At 40.7% G+C, this 18,679-nt stretch overlaps 1 protein-coding gene across 1 annotated transcript; it reads right to left on the bottom strand.

Moving 5' to 3' along the window:
• Positions 1-11,583: 11,583 nt before the first annotated feature.
• Positions 11,584-17,352, bottom strand: LOC141553142 (zinc-alpha-2-glycoprotein-like). Its single transcript, XM_074284984.1, has 5 exons — positions 17,136-17,352; positions 14,830-15,090; positions 14,067-14,333; positions 12,273-12,551; positions 11,584-12,145 (listed from the first exon to the last, which is right to left on the bottom strand). Exons 1-5 carry the CDS (start codon positions 17,278-17,280, stop codon positions 12,006-12,008), a joined length of 1,092 nt encoding a protein of 363 aa, XP_074141085.1. The 5' UTR covers positions 17,281-17,352; the 3' UTR covers positions 11,584-12,005.
• Between the last annotated feature and the right edge of the window lie 1,327 nt (positions 17,353-18,679).

Below are 18,679 nucleotides of genomic sequence, written 5' to 3'. Positions count from 1 at the left end.
GATAGATATCAACAAATTGATAGCTGGGTGGATTGTGCACTGGCCCTGGAGCCAGGAGGAGCTTAACTCAAATAAGATCTCAGATACTCACTCCCGGTGCAAGGGTGGGCAAATCACTTTACCTTGATTGTCTCAAAAATTAGCTAATATCTTCAGGCATTCCGTAGTGCCTTATTTTTATACTTGACATGCCCTAATTATGTTATCTTATCTGAATAAATGAATGAAATTCCTGATTTTTCCTTCACCCTAAACCTAAGATTATGTTTCACTTTGCTTCCACTCTGATATATTTATAGTCAATACTTTTTTCTTTTAAATTTCCTCTTTCACTATGAATTTAATAATCACCCACAAGCATGAACATTTCCTCATGAACCAAAAAGAGGATCTGTAAAATCAGGGAGTTGGACTCCATCGCCCCCCACCTCCCTTCCAATTATAACTCTCAGATTCCATGACTGCATGAAATGAAACTATGAACTATTCAATATAATTTTTTAAAGTTCCTATTAATGACAAAATTACTCTTTGTCTTTGTCCATCTTAGAATTCTTATTTTTGTCTATGATTTTAGTGCTTTATTGATGCTCTTTTCATTCTTCCTTTTATGCAACCACTACCCACTAACTTTCCCCCCCCCCCCTTCTCCTCTCTCCTCTGTCCCACCCAGAAGAAGTCATCCTTTATGTCAAGGAAGCACTATCAAGTCAAACTCTTCACTATGTAAGTCATGGACAAATAGCTATCACATGCCCAGAAGGGAGGGGGCAGATCTCATTAGTCTTAATTAATTAGTCATTATTAGTCTGAAGTTAGATTGTGCAATGTTCACCAATCCCTTCTGTGGTCTTTCAAAGTGGTTTTCCTTTACATTATTATGGACATCTGAAAATAGATCTCCTTTTTTGGATTTTGCTCATCTTTCCACATTGCAATTATTTCTTAAAGAATGTTCTTAGCTGTGTGACCCTAGGCAAGTCACTTAATCCTAATTGCCTCATCCCCCACAAAAATCAATAAAAAAGGAATGTAGTATGGGGACAGCTAGGTGGCACAGTGGATAGAGCACTGGCTCTGGAGTCAGAATGTAGGGTAGTTGATAGATATGAGAAGTTTTTCTTCTCTCCCTTTCTTTTCAGTTAAACTTATTTTTGATTAGGTTTTTAAGACTGACATTAATAACTGTCCTTTGTATGTGTGTTCCATCCCTATTATTTTATTTTAAAAAAGTCAAAGACTCAGGTCCTCTTTCATATACCATATTTTTATTTACATTTTTTGCAAGGCAATTGGGGTAAAGGGACATACCCAAGGTCACACAATTTGTAAGTGTCAAGTGTCTGAGGTTGTATTTGAACTCAGGTCCTGCTTTTCTATATGCACTGCACCACTTAGCTGCCTCTCATATGCCATCTTTTTAGCCAACTGTTTATTTTCCAGCTCTTCCTTTCTCATATGAATCTTTTGTCTTCTCTGGGTGGTGATAAGGAAACCACCTGTGCTGCAAAATTGTTCTATTTCAAGTCAACTGGTGTTTATTAAACAGCTACTTTGTGCCAGGAACTCCCTGTACTTCTCTGATCTCAAGCTTCCAGTGTAACGGGGGATACGAGATGCAAACCCCTGTGTATGAACAAGGCATACAGAGAATAAAAAAGGGATACCACGAAGGGAAGGCACTGATGTTAAGGAGTACCAGAAAGTCTCCTTGTAGAAGAGGAGATTTGAATTGGGGCTTGAAGGAAGCCAGAGCAGTAAAGAGGAGGAAATGGGGAAGGAGAGAGATCCAGGTGTGGGGGAGGGAGAGAAAATGCTCTTAGCAGAGGGGGGAGGGGGTGTCTTGTTTGAGGAACACCACGGAGTCTGGGCCAGCTTCAAAGTCCAGGCCAGGGCTTTCAGGTTCATGTCAGTAGCGGGATTTAGGCCTGTAGGGATTATGGGAAATGGGTAGTGCTCCCCCACTTATACACATGGGCTCAGAAGGGTCACTAGGAGCAGATTTATTTAGTCAGATCATAAAGGGGGAAGTAATGCCCCCATCGAATCACCTTGTTCATTAAGAGACCAACATTCTTATGGGGGCTTTCCCTACTGTCAATTGTCTTCCAACTGAATTAGGTCCCCATCTCCTTGCCTGTAGTTCTCATGATCTCCCACCAGAGGGCAGCGTATGCTAAACTGGCGGCCGTCTGCCTTTGGTCTGGAGAATGGGAAGACACGGACAATTCTTCAAAAAGGGAAAGTCCCAAGGGGGCCGTTATGGGGAGGGGGGAAAGCCCCCGGAGCCTCGGCCAGGAGGGGGCGCGGGTGAGCCTCAGCCTGCCAGGGCAGGAGCGGAGGCTCGGCAGTCGGACACCCTGCCGTGAAGCGGCCCGCGCTGAGCCGCGCTGGCCCAGAGGAGCCGTTTCCTTCAGGCTTCAGCATTTTAGAGGAAGCTCTTCCCAGCGCTGCGGCGGGGGCGGAAACCGGCTCGGAGGCGGCGGGAGGCTCCGGGCGGTCCCGAAGCTGCTGCGTCCGCATCCCGGGGAGCAAGGGGGGCTCTTCCCTCCGAGGCCGAGCAGCCTCCCCGCGGGTGCCCCGATCCACCGGGCCGCCGCCGGGCCGGAAGAGGCAGAGGCCGGGGAGGTGGGCGCGGGGCCGGGCAGACTAGGGCCGGAGAGCGGCCCGGGGCCAGGGGACCTCTCCCCGGGGGCAAAGAACGTCTCCCCGTTCCACCGGACGGACAGAGCACCTTCGCTGCCTCCTCCGTGGCCCCGAGACCAGCAGGAAAGCCTCATGACTGTCCCGGGGACCGCCTGAGTACCCGCTACATGCGTCCGTACTCGTGTATGTGGCCACGTGCTCACACGTACATAGGGGACACACGTGCGTGTGCAAGTACACGTTTGTTAAATATAAGGCAAGAGGGTTATCTCTTCCTCCCTGTCTCTGTCTCTCCCCTTTTGTCCTGTGCCTTCCAAGTCTGGGTTCATGTCGGCAGCCTCACTTGTGGCTGCCTCCCCTGCCCGACTCTGTCCCAGCCTCCAATGCAAGGGTTCCTCCCTTTGTCTGTAGCAGGTTCCTGGATCTCTGGACCTGAAAGATAAATAGAAAGAAGCCACAGGAAGTGCCCAGAGGGGAGGGGCCTGAAGAGATGGATTATTGGTATCCGGACCGGACCTCACAGGCTCAGATGGAGGCTTCCCCAAGGGGAGCTCTGCCTCTCCTCAGTCAGGGTGAGAACTGGGAGCGGAGGTAGAGGAGGATTCCATCTCCTCTTCACACGGAGGGTCCACAAGGATGGAGACGGATTCTTTGGGGCTGGCTAGATTGATCTAAATAGAAAAATGATATGAGACATTTGTTCAGAAATTTAAGTTTTACAAAGCCTGCGTGTATATCTCTGCCTTGATTGCTCCCATGTTATATATGTATGATTTTGCAAATGAACACACTTGGGGGCCTCCACTTACCTAAGTGTTTTGTTTGTAGTCACCAAGCCAGAAGTTGTCTGGGAGTGATTCATACCCTGGTCTCGACTCCAAGAGGCTCTCCTTCCCCCCAAAACGTGCTCTTCTCATAAGAAGAAATTCCTTCCTTCCCTCTCCAAAAGGACAGTCTTTACTTCTTCTTGTTTTGCCAAACTTATTTTCCTGCCTTTCCTTGATCAGAAAATGCAGAAGGAGCAGCCAGGCTGACCCTCCATCCGTGGTGAAGGGCCTTGGTTTCCTTGACAACATCTCAGTTTGTGAAGCCCTACATCCCAGTCCCTGTGACCGTGGTCATGTCTAAACAGGAACCATGGTCCTTTGCCACACAAAAGGCCCCCAGAACTACCCTGGGCTGATGGGTCCTTTCTGCCTGTCTGTAGCAGTTGGGACGTCTGTCTCTCGGCAGGAGCTGTGCTAGCCCGCCAGCCCCAGCGGAAGTGAAATTGTGTCTGTGGTGGGGGCAGGAAACCTCAGGGTGATTTCCCTCAGGTGTTGGGAGAAAGAGGCCGCAAGAGGTGAGCTGCAGGACTTCCAGGAACAGGGCTGGTACTCACAAGAAGTGGCCAAATTGGGCTGAATGAAGAAATCTCCAATAACACAGACTCCCTCAGGCAGTTTGTGGGGCAGGGACCCCCCCATTGGGAACGCCTTAGGGGGTTCCCAGTCTATAAACAGAGGCCCCTTTGGATGTCTGCCTGTCTTTGTACTTGGACTACACCAACAAAGTGATGCTATTTCATGGCTGTGGAGGGCTGATGATATTGGGACGGTGACCAGTGGGAGCTTCTCATCCATAGAGAATACAACTGAAAGGGAAAAGCAGACAAATGCTGGAAAATGTTTAACAACTGACTTCCTCCAAAAAGAATGGCTAGGAACACACTTTTAATTTTAATTTGCAATGTTGACATTTCCCCCACCATTTTCTTGTCTGGAAATCAACAAAATAATTAAATCCTGATTTATATTGTCTGTTGATTTTTAAAGTATCCGTGTTCACATTGTAAATATAACAATCAGCTCTCAACCTGAGCTGGTTCTAGAATACCTCCAGGTAGGTTAGTACCCGCTAGTCAGCAGAGTTGTAGCTAGTGTGGGGTGAGCAGTGGTCCCACATTAATAGCATCCTGGGGGTCTCACTTCCTGGCAGTGTATTCTTCCTCTCAGAAAGGTTCTCTTCCACATGATACTGCTCTGACACATGGGGCACCTAACTGCAGATATCATTTCCAGGGTTCTACTGTGTTACCTCTCTCTGCCCCCTGTGACATGACTACACTTACAGTTGGACCATCGACTCTCCTCACTGTCTCTGCCCATCCCAATAAATAAGCCCCATTTTCCATCATGTAGGTTAGTTGGGACTTTTCCATGTACTGTGGCAGCAGGTGCTAGAAATAATCAGGTATATAGGCAGTGGGGCAGCCCCTTTGTCACTGGATATTTCCACATAATGATAATGTCACAGTTGGGTATTTTCTGAGGTGGAGTTAATGGGCCTTGGAGAGTGTGCTGCAACTATGGCTCTGGGTACTATTGTTTTAGCTTTATTTTGCTTGCTCTTTATTCCCAATTCTTTCTCTTTGCTAATAAGGCTAGCACAATTTCTTTGTCTATTTCCTAAAGCACAGGTATGTCCTTGTTAACCCTGCTCTTCCACAACTGTAATGGTTGTATTATCTCTAGCATCAAATATCCACTCCTCAGTTTGTCACATAAAACTTTCCCCAATCTGCCTCCCTCCTGCCTCCTTACACATCATCGTCTTCCATCCAAACAATCTTGACATAAATATTTTACTGTATATGGAAGCTTTTCTTTTTGTCTTTGATGCCTGTGAAGTTTATATCCCAACAGTGGGGATCAGTGCGTCAAAGGTTATGGAGATTTTAGTCACTTTATCTGTGTAATTGTTTTCTAAAATGATCAGACCAAGTCATAGCTCCAGCTATCATGCATTAATGTGTTTTGCTTTCTCAAAAAAATCTTAAAGACTGATTCTTGATTATTGACCTTGTTGCTGACATGTTTGCAAAGACTTTAAAGACTTATACACTGCGTGTAAAACAAATGTTCCTTCAGTGCTTCAATGATTATGATTTAATGGGGATTGGTCCTCTTTCCAGTGGTTCAGAGTCTAATCCTTCAGTGCCTCATCTGTAGCCTTTCAGAGTTTGGTTGGCCAAATAATTCATCCCCTCCACTCAACTGTGTGATGAACTTCTCAAACATAGTTTGGCCAGCAGCAGGTATGGACTAAAACAGGGCTGAGCTGGAAGTCTCTACAGTTTGGAAGGATTGCATTCCAATGCTTAGCCTTCAACATCCCAGAGTTCCCTCTATGCAATCATGAAGCACTAGAGTGCCATATATATATGCAGCAGCAGTCAGACATAATGGATAGAGAGAGAGCCTCAGAACCAAGAAGACTGATTTCAAGTCCAGCCTCTAGAAAATACTGTTAGTTCCCTTAGACAAGTCAACAGATTTTTTTACTTCTCTCATTCAACTCTTCAAATATCATGTGCCAAGCACATGCTGACATAGGTCAGTAAAGTTATTTGTAGTAATGAAACCCCAAGTTCTGTCTCTATCCCTAAATATAGTCAGTAGATATTATATTTACTAATGTGGAATTCCAGAAATAGAATCAACATAAAGTATTAGTGCTTCATAAAAATGTAAGTGAGTGAAAACTAGGGGAACGATTCATAAGTTCATTGATGTTGTTGGGAGAACAACCTGGTGAAACATAAATTTGATTCTTGTACCGTAAGCTCCAACAAATCCAATCTGGATCAGTAGATTAAAAATGTGAGAAAGAATATTGAACAGGTAAGAAGAAAAAGAGAATATATTTATCTTAATTATATAAAACTGATTTCTTTTTCATTATTAGATATTATAGCAGATGAAGGTTGGTGAGTTTATTGCATAAAATTTCAAACTTCACAGCAAATAATTATTGAAGTAATATTTGAAAAATATGCACCAAAAATAAAAAATAAATGCTTAACATAAAAAATTTATAAAGATCAAAGATGAATATTTAGGTGACATTCCTAATCACTATTGAACAATTCTAAAATGGATGAATAGTGTCTGAACCAAGATTGAAGAAAACATAGCAGAGGACATTGATTACAATTATTCTTCAATAATTGAAAAGTTTGTGATTTGCTTGTGTGGGTGGGCAGTTACTTCACTGACAGAAACCACCAATTCTCTATAAATTAATAGGTAATCTTCACCAGTGGAATGGTTAAAAATTTTCTTGTGCCAATAGATAGTAGTGAATCTTTATGAATTCAGGAAGGCCGGTGTTGGGGCAATAACCATGTCATACCACAAATGAAACTTTTTGAGCTGCAAGGGTTTGGGCTGCACAGGTAGACTTGGAGAAGTTTAGATCACCATTGCCATGATGAGACATAAACAGAGGATGTTAGTGAAGGAAGACAATAGCACAAAAAAGAAAAAATGTAAACCTAGATAAAAAGATGAAAAGATAGATACTTTGTGTTTTTCATTTAATTTCCATTGTATATTTTGTTTCTCTCCTTCTACCCCAATGGAAAATATTCTTAAGGGCAGGGACTTTTCTTTTTGTTATTTATTTTCCAGATAGCTAGTTCAGCAGGTGTAACGTGCTGTTGTCTCCAGAAACTGCCGCTCGATCGCTCTCTGGTCTAGAGGATAGACTTCTTCCTCCAGAGAGACATCTCAAGTCTGGTCCAAACAAGACTCTTTCTATCTCTCGAGTGCTGCCCTTTTTTATCCTCCCAGAGAATGGGCGTGGGATAACGCAAGGGCTTCTGGGGAAAATTACTTCAACCAATGAACTTGCTCCTCCTAAGCATGCAAGCTCCTCCCCAGGAATTCACAAGTAAAACTCCCAGGAAAGGCCGGAACTAGAGAATTGTCAAGTACCAACTTAGCACTCAGTAAGAACCAAATATCTCATTAGCACTCAGTAAGAACCTAACAAGCAGGCATGTGATAAATAATACTAATAATGATAATAATAGCTAACACTTATACATGGCTTTAAGTTTTCAAAGCACTTTACAAATATGATCTCATTTGATCCTCACAATAACCTGGGAGGCATGTGCCATTAATATCTCCATTTTGCAGGAAAAGAAAAGGAGGCAAAAGTGTCAGAAGCTGGATAGAATTTAATTATTCTTGACTCTGGGCTTAATGCTCTATCAATTGTGCTACATAGGGGTCCTTAAAGTAGTGGTTGAATTGAAATGAATAGATGAAGAAACTAATACACTGCTATGCCCATATTGCAATGTGAATTTGTTATTACATATAAAGGGTTATAAATGTGTGTTTTCTTGGGTTTTCTATTTAAAATAAAATGCACAATAATTTTTAACATTTGATATTTGTGACATTACTTTTCAAAGAATTCTGCCTTGGCCACTGTGTGAAAGGATAAAAATCTCTTTGGTGGAGAAAAAGAGGAGAGCAAAATTTGTATTTCTGGGACACAGCTTCAGGTACAGAAATAATGGGCTGTTGGCTAAGAATGGACAGTCAAGCCACTGACATTAATCTCTGATAGCTAATGAAGTCTAATGAAATACAGTTGCTTAGGTTTGGGAGGTTAGATAAAGGGACTTTAAATGGAGATTGAGAGTGGAAAGGAGGCTAATATCAACATATATTTCCCCAATTATTCAGAAACTAGCAAATATCTAGTAAGGAGAATGTCCAGTGTTTTATAGGAGGCAATATCAAAGACAAGAAGAAATAATAAAAATAAAAATATGACTATATTTAAGTGTGTTAAATATCAGTTGTGAACAATTAGAAATACTAATGGTATTGGTAAATATAATTTCTCCACCATGAAAGAGGAGGAGCATTATGCATTAGGAAGGCAAATATAATTTCTCCATCATGAAGTAAGAGGAGTGTGAAAAGGAGAAATTTGTAACTGAGTGGTTAGACCTGTGGTTTAGCTCTTTTTATATCTGCATGCCTAATGTAGCTATTTAACATGCTCATGGGAAAGGTAGAGACAAAAGAGGTGTGGGTTTTGTGAAGTTCTCATGTCAGGAAACTTGTATATTTACAAGGAGGCAAGTTAGGCTTTATTATCATTTTACTGTATAGAACTTTAGAATTTGTGTAAAAAGAAATTGTCCTAATGCTAGACCTGATACTTACTGCTTAATTTTCACACTGAATTAGTCACTTATTCTAAGTCTCAATTTACTCGATATTTAAAATGAAGATGTATCATATTCTTTCTAAAATTTCTATAAATTCTAAATCTTATAAATAGCACAATGTCACAGAGACTTGGAGAAATGTGATTCATATTTGCAATAGAAGCTAAATCAAATTTTAAAATACAGCACTGCAAAATTAGAAGATACAGTCTTGGGAACAAGCTTGGAAACATCTGGGTGATGACCAATGGTGGGAGATACACAAGTCACATTATAGTGGGAGTATACTATAGACCAGTCAGCCAGATACAGGAAAAAGATAATGTGTTTGAGAAATAGATTATGAATATGGCACACTGTCATGATGGGATGTTAGCAGGATAACTACTGAAAGTCTTTCTGTTAAAATAATAGAAGATGAGAAATTCTTGCCTTACTGGCAACTTTTTTCTTTCTTTTTGGATGTTTCAATGCATTTGATATTCAAAGGTATCTATAATCTCCCAACATATTATTGGAAAGAGGGAAATAATTTTAATTATCTGTTCTCTGGGGCTGAGTAGTCATTTTTTCAACTGAATATAATCCATTTTCTTTTTCCTTTTTTTTCCCCTTAGGCTGGGGTTAAGTGACTTGCCCAGGGTCACACAGCTAGGAAGTGTTAAGTGTCTGAGACCAGAACTCGTATAATCCATTTTCTTATGAAATATTTTTTACATTTTCAGCATTCTTGTCATCTTTGCTGAATTGTCATTATTATAACTGAAGACCTGAGAATTGTAAGACTGTGGCTATTCTCTAAGCAAGGATGGTTTGGGCATTATAATAATCAAAAGAGCAATGACCTGTTGAATAATGATGTAACTTATTGATGTCAATTATTCCTCCATTGATATGTTTTGCTACTCCTCCATGAATAACTTCTTTTGAAGGTCAAGGGAACCTCTTCTACATTCATGGTTCATACCAAAAAATAAGAATTTGTTTGTTGAAGTAAAATTGATGAAGATCTTGGGTGGCAGCGATAATACCTTTTTAAGACTCATGAGGGATAAAGAAACCAAAGTGCAACTGCTTATGACTGAAGCATAACATTTGAAAGCATGAATGTCAAAGTTTCAGAGAGACAACACATAGCTTCCCATGCCCCACAATTCTACCATAAAAATCTAGTGAAGGGAAAGAAGTTGTATTCTAAAACAAATGCAATTATGATAAAGAAGGAATTTAGAGAAACTGCTTAAAAAATAAATGGGATTATACAGGGTCCTCATCTTCCCATTTCACTTTCCAAAGATATTTATAAAAGACAGAAGAATCTGGAAACTAAAAATAATTCTAAAAAGTAGGCTAAGTACAAGTAAGAATTATTTTACTATCACTGAGTTGAAAGTGATGATAGATACTCTGCACAATAATAAAGAGCTCTCTACTTTTTAAAATTACATTTGGTAGAAAAGAAAACTCAGTGAAGAAAGAAGACCACTTTTCAGAATGAGTGGAAGGATGGTAAGAGAATGTAGGAATACAGCTAGGTCCCAATCAGTGTAAATAAGGAATCCAACGAAATGTCTCCTTATTCAAATTTGCATTGTGTATTACCATTGGGCTAGAACAAAGGACCATTTTTATATCATTATAACTTCAAAAGATATGAAAATGCTTCTGTCGTGTCTAGGAAAAAAAAGTAGAACATGGAGATAAGGTACTATGGGTAACAAAGAATTGAAGTCCATGGACTCAGCAGACTTTGATCAAGAACATCTCAGGGTCCGATAAAAAAGACCTTGATAATTTATTGCCAAGTCACTGACAGTAATCTCTGAAAAAAAGTGATGAATGGGAAAGATTCTGCAGGTGTGGAAATGGACAAATTACCTATTACGTTTTAAGGGAAGATGATAGATTCCTAATTGTATAAGGAAGTTCATTCACTATCAGCACAATTTCTATTAAATATTACTAATAATATTAATTACTACTATATTATTACTAATTATATAATATATATTGTATAATTAGTAATTATATAATTACTAATATTACTAATAATATTAATTATTTACTATAATAATATATTAGTAATATTTAATGTTACTATTAAATATTACTAATATATAATTAAATATTACTAAGTCCCTCACTTGTTGTCTTTTTTGAGTCCTGACTATATTTTCAAGAGTATAGAAAAATCTCAATGAGGAATTTTTTTCTATCAGTAAATATTTGAACCCTCTACAATTAAAGCTCAGAGAATTGCCTGAGGCTCCGAGAATGACATCTTCAGGGTCACACAGAGAATAGGTATCACAAATGGGATGCAAATCCAGGTTTTGCTAACTTCAAGTCAAACTCTCTTCCTTATAGTGTCGTGCTGCTTCTTATTTAGGTAATAACAAGTATTTAATAAATCTTTGTGGAAAGGATGAGTTACTGAGTTGTAAACATCTAACAAGAGCAGTTTAATCACAAAAAGCCACTGGGTTTGTGATGACTGGGTGAAGCCATAGATGATATGTTCATCAAATTTAGAGATGACTCCAAGGTTAAATAAATAAACATAAGCCAGGATGATCAGTCAAATAGGATCCCCAAAACCTTTAAATAGCAGAACAACAAGCAGAATATAAGATCAAATTTCTATTGGAGTTTGACATGTTGTGTCACTCCACCAATAAAAGCGCCAAGAAAGCAGGGGCTATTTTTTTTTTCCTTGTCTTTGTGCTACAAGAGTCTAATAATACACTAGCTGGCCTTGACAAATGATAATTAGATTGGATTGGATCAGATTGGAATATAAATCAGCTAAATCTCATAGTTGAATTAAAAATACTACTAAGGATAAGACATTTTCATACACAGACACACACAATGTTTCCTGTGGGGGGAAAAAAAAGACAAGGATTTGAGTGTTCTGAAAGTTTAATGTAAGTCAACAATGTGACAGCCTTCGTGTAACAGAAAAAAAAGAGTAGTCTCCAACTGTATGAACAATTAATTAATGATCAATAATACCCATAATTAATATTAATTACTAATATTTACATAGCACTTCAAGGTTTGACTGAAATTTTATTTGTATCCTATTACCATAAGATTAGCACTATTCTTATCCCTCTTTTACAAATAAAGAAACTGAGGCTTGGAGAAGTAGATTTATCCAGGATGTAATCGAGGAGCTTTTTGACCAGGTGTAGTTTAGCTTGTATAACTTCTGTGTCCCATTTTCAGCCTAAGATTCTGGGATTCTCTTCTCAAATTATTTTTCAACCACCAGTTATTGAGGTTGCTGTAGTAGCAATATTTCCCATCTCTTTGGGAGCTCCCCATCCAATACTTTTTTTCACCTCTCTCTCATTACATTCACACTTGACTTCTTTTTCCATAGGATGAAGGCTCCAACACAGCTCATCAGTAGGATCACAATCAACATTATGCTCAGTGTCAGGACCCAAGGCTTCTCCAGTGTGGGTTTTTCAGGGACTATAGGGAGAAAGGAGAGAATGTAATTGGGTGTACATTCAATGGAAGAAGGGGAAAGGGAATGGAACTGTATTCTGAGATCTGGTCTCCTGGGGATGTGATAAGGATCCATGGCTGAAGGGCTTACCTGGATACACAGTAGGGGTCTTCAACTCAGTGTGTTCCACTACACAAGTATAACCTGTCCCTGAGTCCTCTGGTGGGAGCTCTAAGGTAAGGCAGAGGTAAAAGGTGGAGTCCATATTGGGCAGGATACCACTGGAAGTCTCCTTTCCCCATACACCCAGCTCCCCATTCTTCTTCCACTGCAGCAGGATGGAGCGTGGGTAGAAGCCTGTGGCTGTGCAGGAGAGAATGATTCTATCTTCTGGGTTGACATGGCGAGATACGGTCACCTCAGGGGGCACTGGGAGCAGAGATCAAGAAAGAAAGCCTCATGATACTATCTCAGTGAATGTTTGATGCTTCTCTTATTTCTACCTTTTTTGATATTCCCAGACTTTTTAATGCAACACCCCTCATCCTATGGGAGCCTATGGACTCATCAGGTCCTTAAAAATGAGATGATAGCTTATACCTCTCTGCACTCATTACAGTTTTTTACAGAGTTTTTTTTTTTTTTTTTGTAGTAAGTTTATTTATTTTTAATACACATTGCTTTGTGAATCATGTTGGCAGAGAAAAATCAGAGCAAAAGGGAAAAACCATGGGAAAGAGAGAAAAAAAAAACAGAAACAATAAGTGAACATAGCATGTGTTGATTTATATTCAATCTCCATAATTCTTTTTCTGGATGCAGATGGCATTTTCTGCCCATAATCTATTGGGATTGCTTTGGATCACTGAGCCACTGAGAAGAACTGAGTCTTTCAGGGTTGATCGTCGCAATTCTTGCTGTTATTGTGTTTAATGTGTTTCACTCAGCATCAATTCATGTAAATCTTTCCAGGCCTTTCTATAATCAGATTGTTTGTCATTTTTTATATAACATTAATGTTCTGTTACCTTCATGTACCACACCTTGTTCATCCATTCCCCAATTGATGGGCATCTACAAAATGGATTTGTGTTGGAGTTGATTATTACATCATTAGCAGCTTTCCAAAATATCTTCATGTAATTTGATCTTCTAAGATGGATTGACAACAGAGTCTTTTTCAACAGGTCAACATTCCATAAAAGCCATTATTTTATCAGTAGGGGTCCTTCTAATATAAAGATTGCAGACCTCCTATGCTTACTATGCACCTTTCATGTATTTCTTTCATTGCCCCCCTTCAAGTGCAACAAATTAAAAATTAAACCAAATACCTGGTAATGATGTTTTAAATTTGGCTAGATGATTCACTAGACAGCAAATGGAAACTCCATAATTCTTGGGCCCATACAGAAAGTTTTTCCAGTTTGGTAGGGCAGAAAAAGTACATATTCAATTGTCATAGCCTTTGAGCTCCTAGGATCAGTCTCATGCCAAGATCAGGCAGGGATAAAGAGTTTAACTTAATTAAGAGAAATAAAGAAAGATAAATAAAACTGAAAAAGAAAGGAAATTAAAAGAAAGAAAGGAATAAATGGGGGAAGAAGGGAAGAAAAGTAGAGAGAGAAGGGAAAGAAAGGAAGGAGGAGAGAAAAGATAGAGAAAATAGAAAGAAGGACAAAGAGAGCAAGAAGAAAAGGAAGATAAATAGAAAAGATAAAAGGGACAGAAGATGAAAAAGAAAAATTACATGAAAAAAGAAGGAAGGAAAAAAGAAAAAAACCCCTCAATCTTTCTCACATTTCCCTGATTTTTTCATTCTAAGTTGAAGTTTTGGACAGAAATCAGGGATCCTATTTGTTTCTCTAGGGCTCCACTTACTGCACGAAATGATGGAGGTGACCTGGACTTTCTAGGGAAATATGGGAAGAAGCAAACACTCACCATTATCCCTTAAGCTTGAGTATCCAACGATTTTCCTCAACAGGTCAACACAATATTCACTCATAAAGCGTTTCCTTAGATCTGTCCAGTAGGGACTAGCCAGAGTGTGTTGGTATTGGTTGGTTTCAGGCTTTAAGTTCTCCCACTGCCCAACTTCTTCATCTATCCTGTAATATTCTACCCCATCCCAAATTAAATGGACGTGGCTCTTTACCTTGATGTCATTGTCTATTTCACAGTCTGCAAGGAGCTGCACTGTGTGGTTTCCTGTGAAGGGAAATAGGGGTGGGTTCCTCTGGGACTGGAAAAAAGGGAGGGTTCAGTAATGGGGATCAACTGCAATCCATCCCTAAACGGAGGGCCCAAACAAGAGCATAGAGTCCCCATTCTCCAAGTCAATCTAAAAAGTTTGGGAAGTGTGCAAGTTCTTGGGCAGAAGTCAGAGGTTTTTTAGGATTGAAGAAAGAGCTGGTGAATCAGGATGGGGAATTATTGGATGAAGCCCATGATCCAGCGGTGGATTCTTTGAAACTCTCCCTCCAGGTTAGTAAATATTAATGGACTGGGACAAAGGACATCCATTTCAGTGGTATGATCTATTAGACTTGGAATTATTATATATTAATGCTAATAGATCTTTTAGGGGTGGATCTATTAGACTTGGAGTTATCTATTAATTCTAATAGATCTTTTAGGGCATGGATCTATTGGACTTGGAAGGTAGCATGAAGAAGGATGGGGGAAATGTGTGGGTCGGACTTACTGTTAGGGTTAGTGTCATTCTTTGATAAGAATTGGATGATCCAGCGGAAATGTTGCTCATGGTCCACCAATAAATGATCCCTCTTGGTAAGGTAATCAGCTCCCAGTGCTTTGAAGATCCAGGGTATCTTGATATTAATTTGCTTGTATATATTGTTATAGGATCCCACTGGAATATCATCCATGAAGCTAATTACACTTAGTTCCAAGAGAGAATTATATGTGCCCACTGCAGTGAACTGACCCATATGTCTGTGGTGCGCTGAATTATAGGAAAGAAGGAAAGAAGAGAACATGTTTCTGAAGGGTTGGGGATGCCAGAAGACCAGTGCTTCCTGTCATCCATTTCTTTGCCCTTCCTCTGCCTGCCACCATCAGTAAGGGTAACTATACAAATGACTCCAAAATTTAAATATCCACCTATAAGTCTCCTCTCTCTTATAGTCTAAGAATCACTGGCTAGATGGTGTGATGGAAAGAGTGCTGTGCTTGTTTTCAGGAGGACCTGAATTCAAACCTGGGCACTTCACTTAGGTTCTGTGAACTTCAGTTTCCTTTCCCATAAAACCGGCAAAATAATGGCACCTTCTGCTCCGAGTTCTTTTGATGATCAAAAGAAATATTTGTAAAGCATTTACCACAATGCCTGGCACAGAGGAGGAACTTAAATGTTTATTTGAAAAAAAAAAAAAAGAGAGACCCTTTCTTTTGGATAGCTCCAATTATGTTGCTTATAGCTATTTGAAACTCAACATGTAAAAACCAGAACTCATTATCTCTCCCCCAAAACACAGTAGTCTACTTTCTCTTTTTAGCAAGGTCACTGCTAATAATCCAATCATCCAGGTCTATGATCTCAGACTCATCTTCCTCTTCCCCCAATATCTGACTAGTACCTGAGCCCTCTTGATTGCACTTCTACAAATTCTCTCAAATTAAATTTTTTACATCCCTCATCCTTGACTAACCGTCATCCCCTGTCTGCTGGGCCCCAGCACCTGCTTTTAGGAGGGTCATCTCCAGTCTTCTTGATTTATATTTGGCCTTTGGACCCAGTTGGTACTGGAGGAGAAAGTGAGGCAGGCAGGTGACACAGCCCTCCCTCATTTAAACAAAATCCACTTGCATATCACAGCATCACCTCCCTGATGTGATGATTCTATTTGAGAAGGAAGGACAAACACAACCTGCTTGTGTCCTGCCCCAATCAGAAATTCATTTGAATTTACTTATATTTATAATGATTATTCATATCCCATCTTATGCAAGTTCCTTGGGAGAAAAGAATGCTTACTATCATACTTGGCACATAGTTGGGAATTTGTATGGAATAGTGGAAAGAATATTGACTTTGGAATTGGAAGAACTAGGTTTGAATCCCATTTCTAATTCTAATGATGTGACTTTGGGAAAATCATATAACCACTTTGTACCTCAGTTTCCAAATTTGCAAAATGACAAAGTAGGATTTTATGACTTTTCCCGTCCCTTCCTATTCTCCTGCCCTCTTCACTTCTATAGCCTGACCCTCATTTGGGCCCTCTTATCCCTTCCCTACAGTATCCTGTTTACTGATCTCCCTACCTCAAGCCTCTTCCCTCTTCCACCCATGGTCCTCTAGGCTGCCAACATGATTTATCTAAAGCGTTCCTCTGACTATCTCATTCTCCTGCTTAGTAAACTCCAGTCCCTCCAGGATAAAGTTCTTTGCTTCACATTTAGATCCTTTCAGATATGCATACTTCCAGCCTTTCTAATTGTCTCCCACTTTACTTTTCTCCCTCATTCTAATTGTCTCCCACTTTACTTTTCTCCTTCATTCAAGTAACCAACAGCAGTTACCTGCTATTCCCCACACATGATACTCCATCCCCTCTCCTTTGTCCCAATTGTTTCTCCTGAGTGTTTCCCATTGAAACATTCTCCACCCTTTCCTTCACCTTCTGGCTTCCCTGTATTCCTTCAGGTGTCAGATAAAATGCCATTTCCAGGAAACCCTTTTTGGGGCCCACAATTGCCAGAGCTTTCCTCTCCAAAGTAATCTTTTACCTACTCTGTAGCATCTTTCAAGTATCTTTTTTATTTATATGTTGTCTCCCCCATTAGAATATGAACTGTTTGAGGCAGGGGCTAGGCTTTATTTTATTTATTTGATGATATCCCTAGGACTTAGAATAATAGGTGGAGCATGCAAATTGTTTAATAAATGCATGTTGACTGACTGCCTGCCTTATCTGAAACCCAGTGACTAAGCCAAATCCACATGGCCTTTCCCCTCTCTATCTGACATGTTTCCCCTACACTTACCTGCCTGGGTCTCTTTCAAAACAAATAGCCCCAGAATGAGAAGCCAGATTGAAGAGAGCCGAGTCCAGCTCCTCTGACACGCCATGATCTTCAAAAGGTATTCCTTGTCAATCACATTCCAGGTGGGGAAGGCTTCAGGGCCCATGTCGAGTCTCCCAGGAACTGCCTAAATCAGACCCAAGACCTCCCTTGTGTATCATGTCTCCCTCCTCTTCATCCCCACCCAGGCTGGGGTTGGTTCTGCTAAGGCCCTGCCCTCCTCTCATCGTCACCTATGATGTTTGTCACTAGACTGAGACTTGCCCTGCCTGGAAGCTGTAAATGAGGAAGTGAAAGAATCTATGGTGAGGGCAGGACACCTCAGAGTCACAGCTATCACCAAATGTTGTTGGGAGGCTGGAGATGTGCTGGTCCACGGCCAACCACCCAGCTATTTTTCCTAAGGGCTTCTTGAACCTAGAAATTGTTGTTTTTTGAACCTAGAAATTGTTAGGTGTGAAGGGGAACACCAGGGAGACTTCATCCTGGAGGATACTGGGAAGAAATCTCATTTCCCCATTCTTTACCTTGCCCTCAAGGAGCTCCTGGTCTAAGGGGAAGACAAAATCTCTGCCCCAGGAGAGCCCCTGAATTTGTGGGTGAGATTTTGATTGAAAACCTCAAGGCAGACTATTAACTGTAATAGTGACTGTGATCCTTTAGGGTTGGCAAAGAGATTCACATTATCCCATTTGATCTTCACAACAATGCTGTAAGGTAGACATCATTTTTGTGTCTTTCAGGTAAGGAAACTGAGGCTGAGAGATTAAATAACTTTCCCAGGGAGATACCACAGGGAAAGTCTGAGGAAGAATTCTAATCCTGCCTCTGTGGACATTCTTGACACTATTTCACATCACCCCTCAATGCTGCTTGATTATTGCCTCCTTTCAGTGCGGCCTGCAGACTCTCCAGGATCAGGGGCAGTGAATCACAGATGGCCCCTCCTAGTGTCTGGAGATTCACCAACAGGGTGACCGTGGGTGCTCCTCTGGCTTAGCCAGGAGTCTGAGTCTTTGTGTCACTAGCAGGTAGCAGGGCATTGGGACCAAGGATATGCTTGTTAAATGCTTATTGATTGAGAGAACATATAAACGTTGTGAAATTATGGGGTCATTGCAAATGGCTTATGGGCACGGAGTCAGAAAGTCATCTACCAGCTTCCCAAGGTAGAACTAACCCCATTCCCACCCCAATTATTACTGCTGAGGGCACTTCTCTTCTCTGAGACCCAAGAGGGCAGCCTCCTCGGGGCATTCACCCCACATCTCCAACCAATTATCAATACTGGTCATTTCTCCCCCTCTACATCTCATATGAATCATTTACTCTCCTCTAATCCATCCATGACCTTAAACAGTCCCACAATCACCTCTCACCTGGACCCCGTTCCCATTGACACCCTGCCCCAAGTCCCTCCACACTACATCCCATCCTTCACACAAGTTCTACCCACTCAATTCTGAGTCATAGGAGTGAAGGGTAAGGACCACTTCTCTCCCTCT

This window comes from Sminthopsis crassicaudata, chromosome 2 (genome assembly GCF_048593235.1).
Source record: "Sminthopsis crassicaudata isolate SCR6 chromosome 2, ASM4859323v1, whole genome shotgun sequence".
NCBI lineage: Eukaryota > Metazoa > Chordata > Mammalia > Dasyuromorphia > Dasyuridae > Sminthopsis > Sminthopsis crassicaudata.
This window is presented reverse-complemented; position numbering and strand designations above follow the sequence as displayed.

What these genes read in the sequence shown, in the direction of transcription:
- LOC141553142 (XM_074284984.1), bottom strand. Translation starts at nt 17,280, where the DNA reads ATGGGCCCTGAAGCCTTCCCCACCTGGAATGTGATTGACAAGGAATAC. An exon ending in TTTGAAAGAGACCCAGGCAG is followed by an intron (nt 15,091 to 17,135) that starts GTAAGTGTAGGG and finishes CCTATAATTCAG; the next exon opens with CGCACCACAGACATATGGGT. An exon ending in CTCAAGCTTAAGGGATAATG is followed by an intron (nt 12,552 to 14,066) that starts GTGAGTGTTTGC and finishes CTCTGCTCCCAG; the next exon opens with TGCCCCCTGAGGTGACCGTA.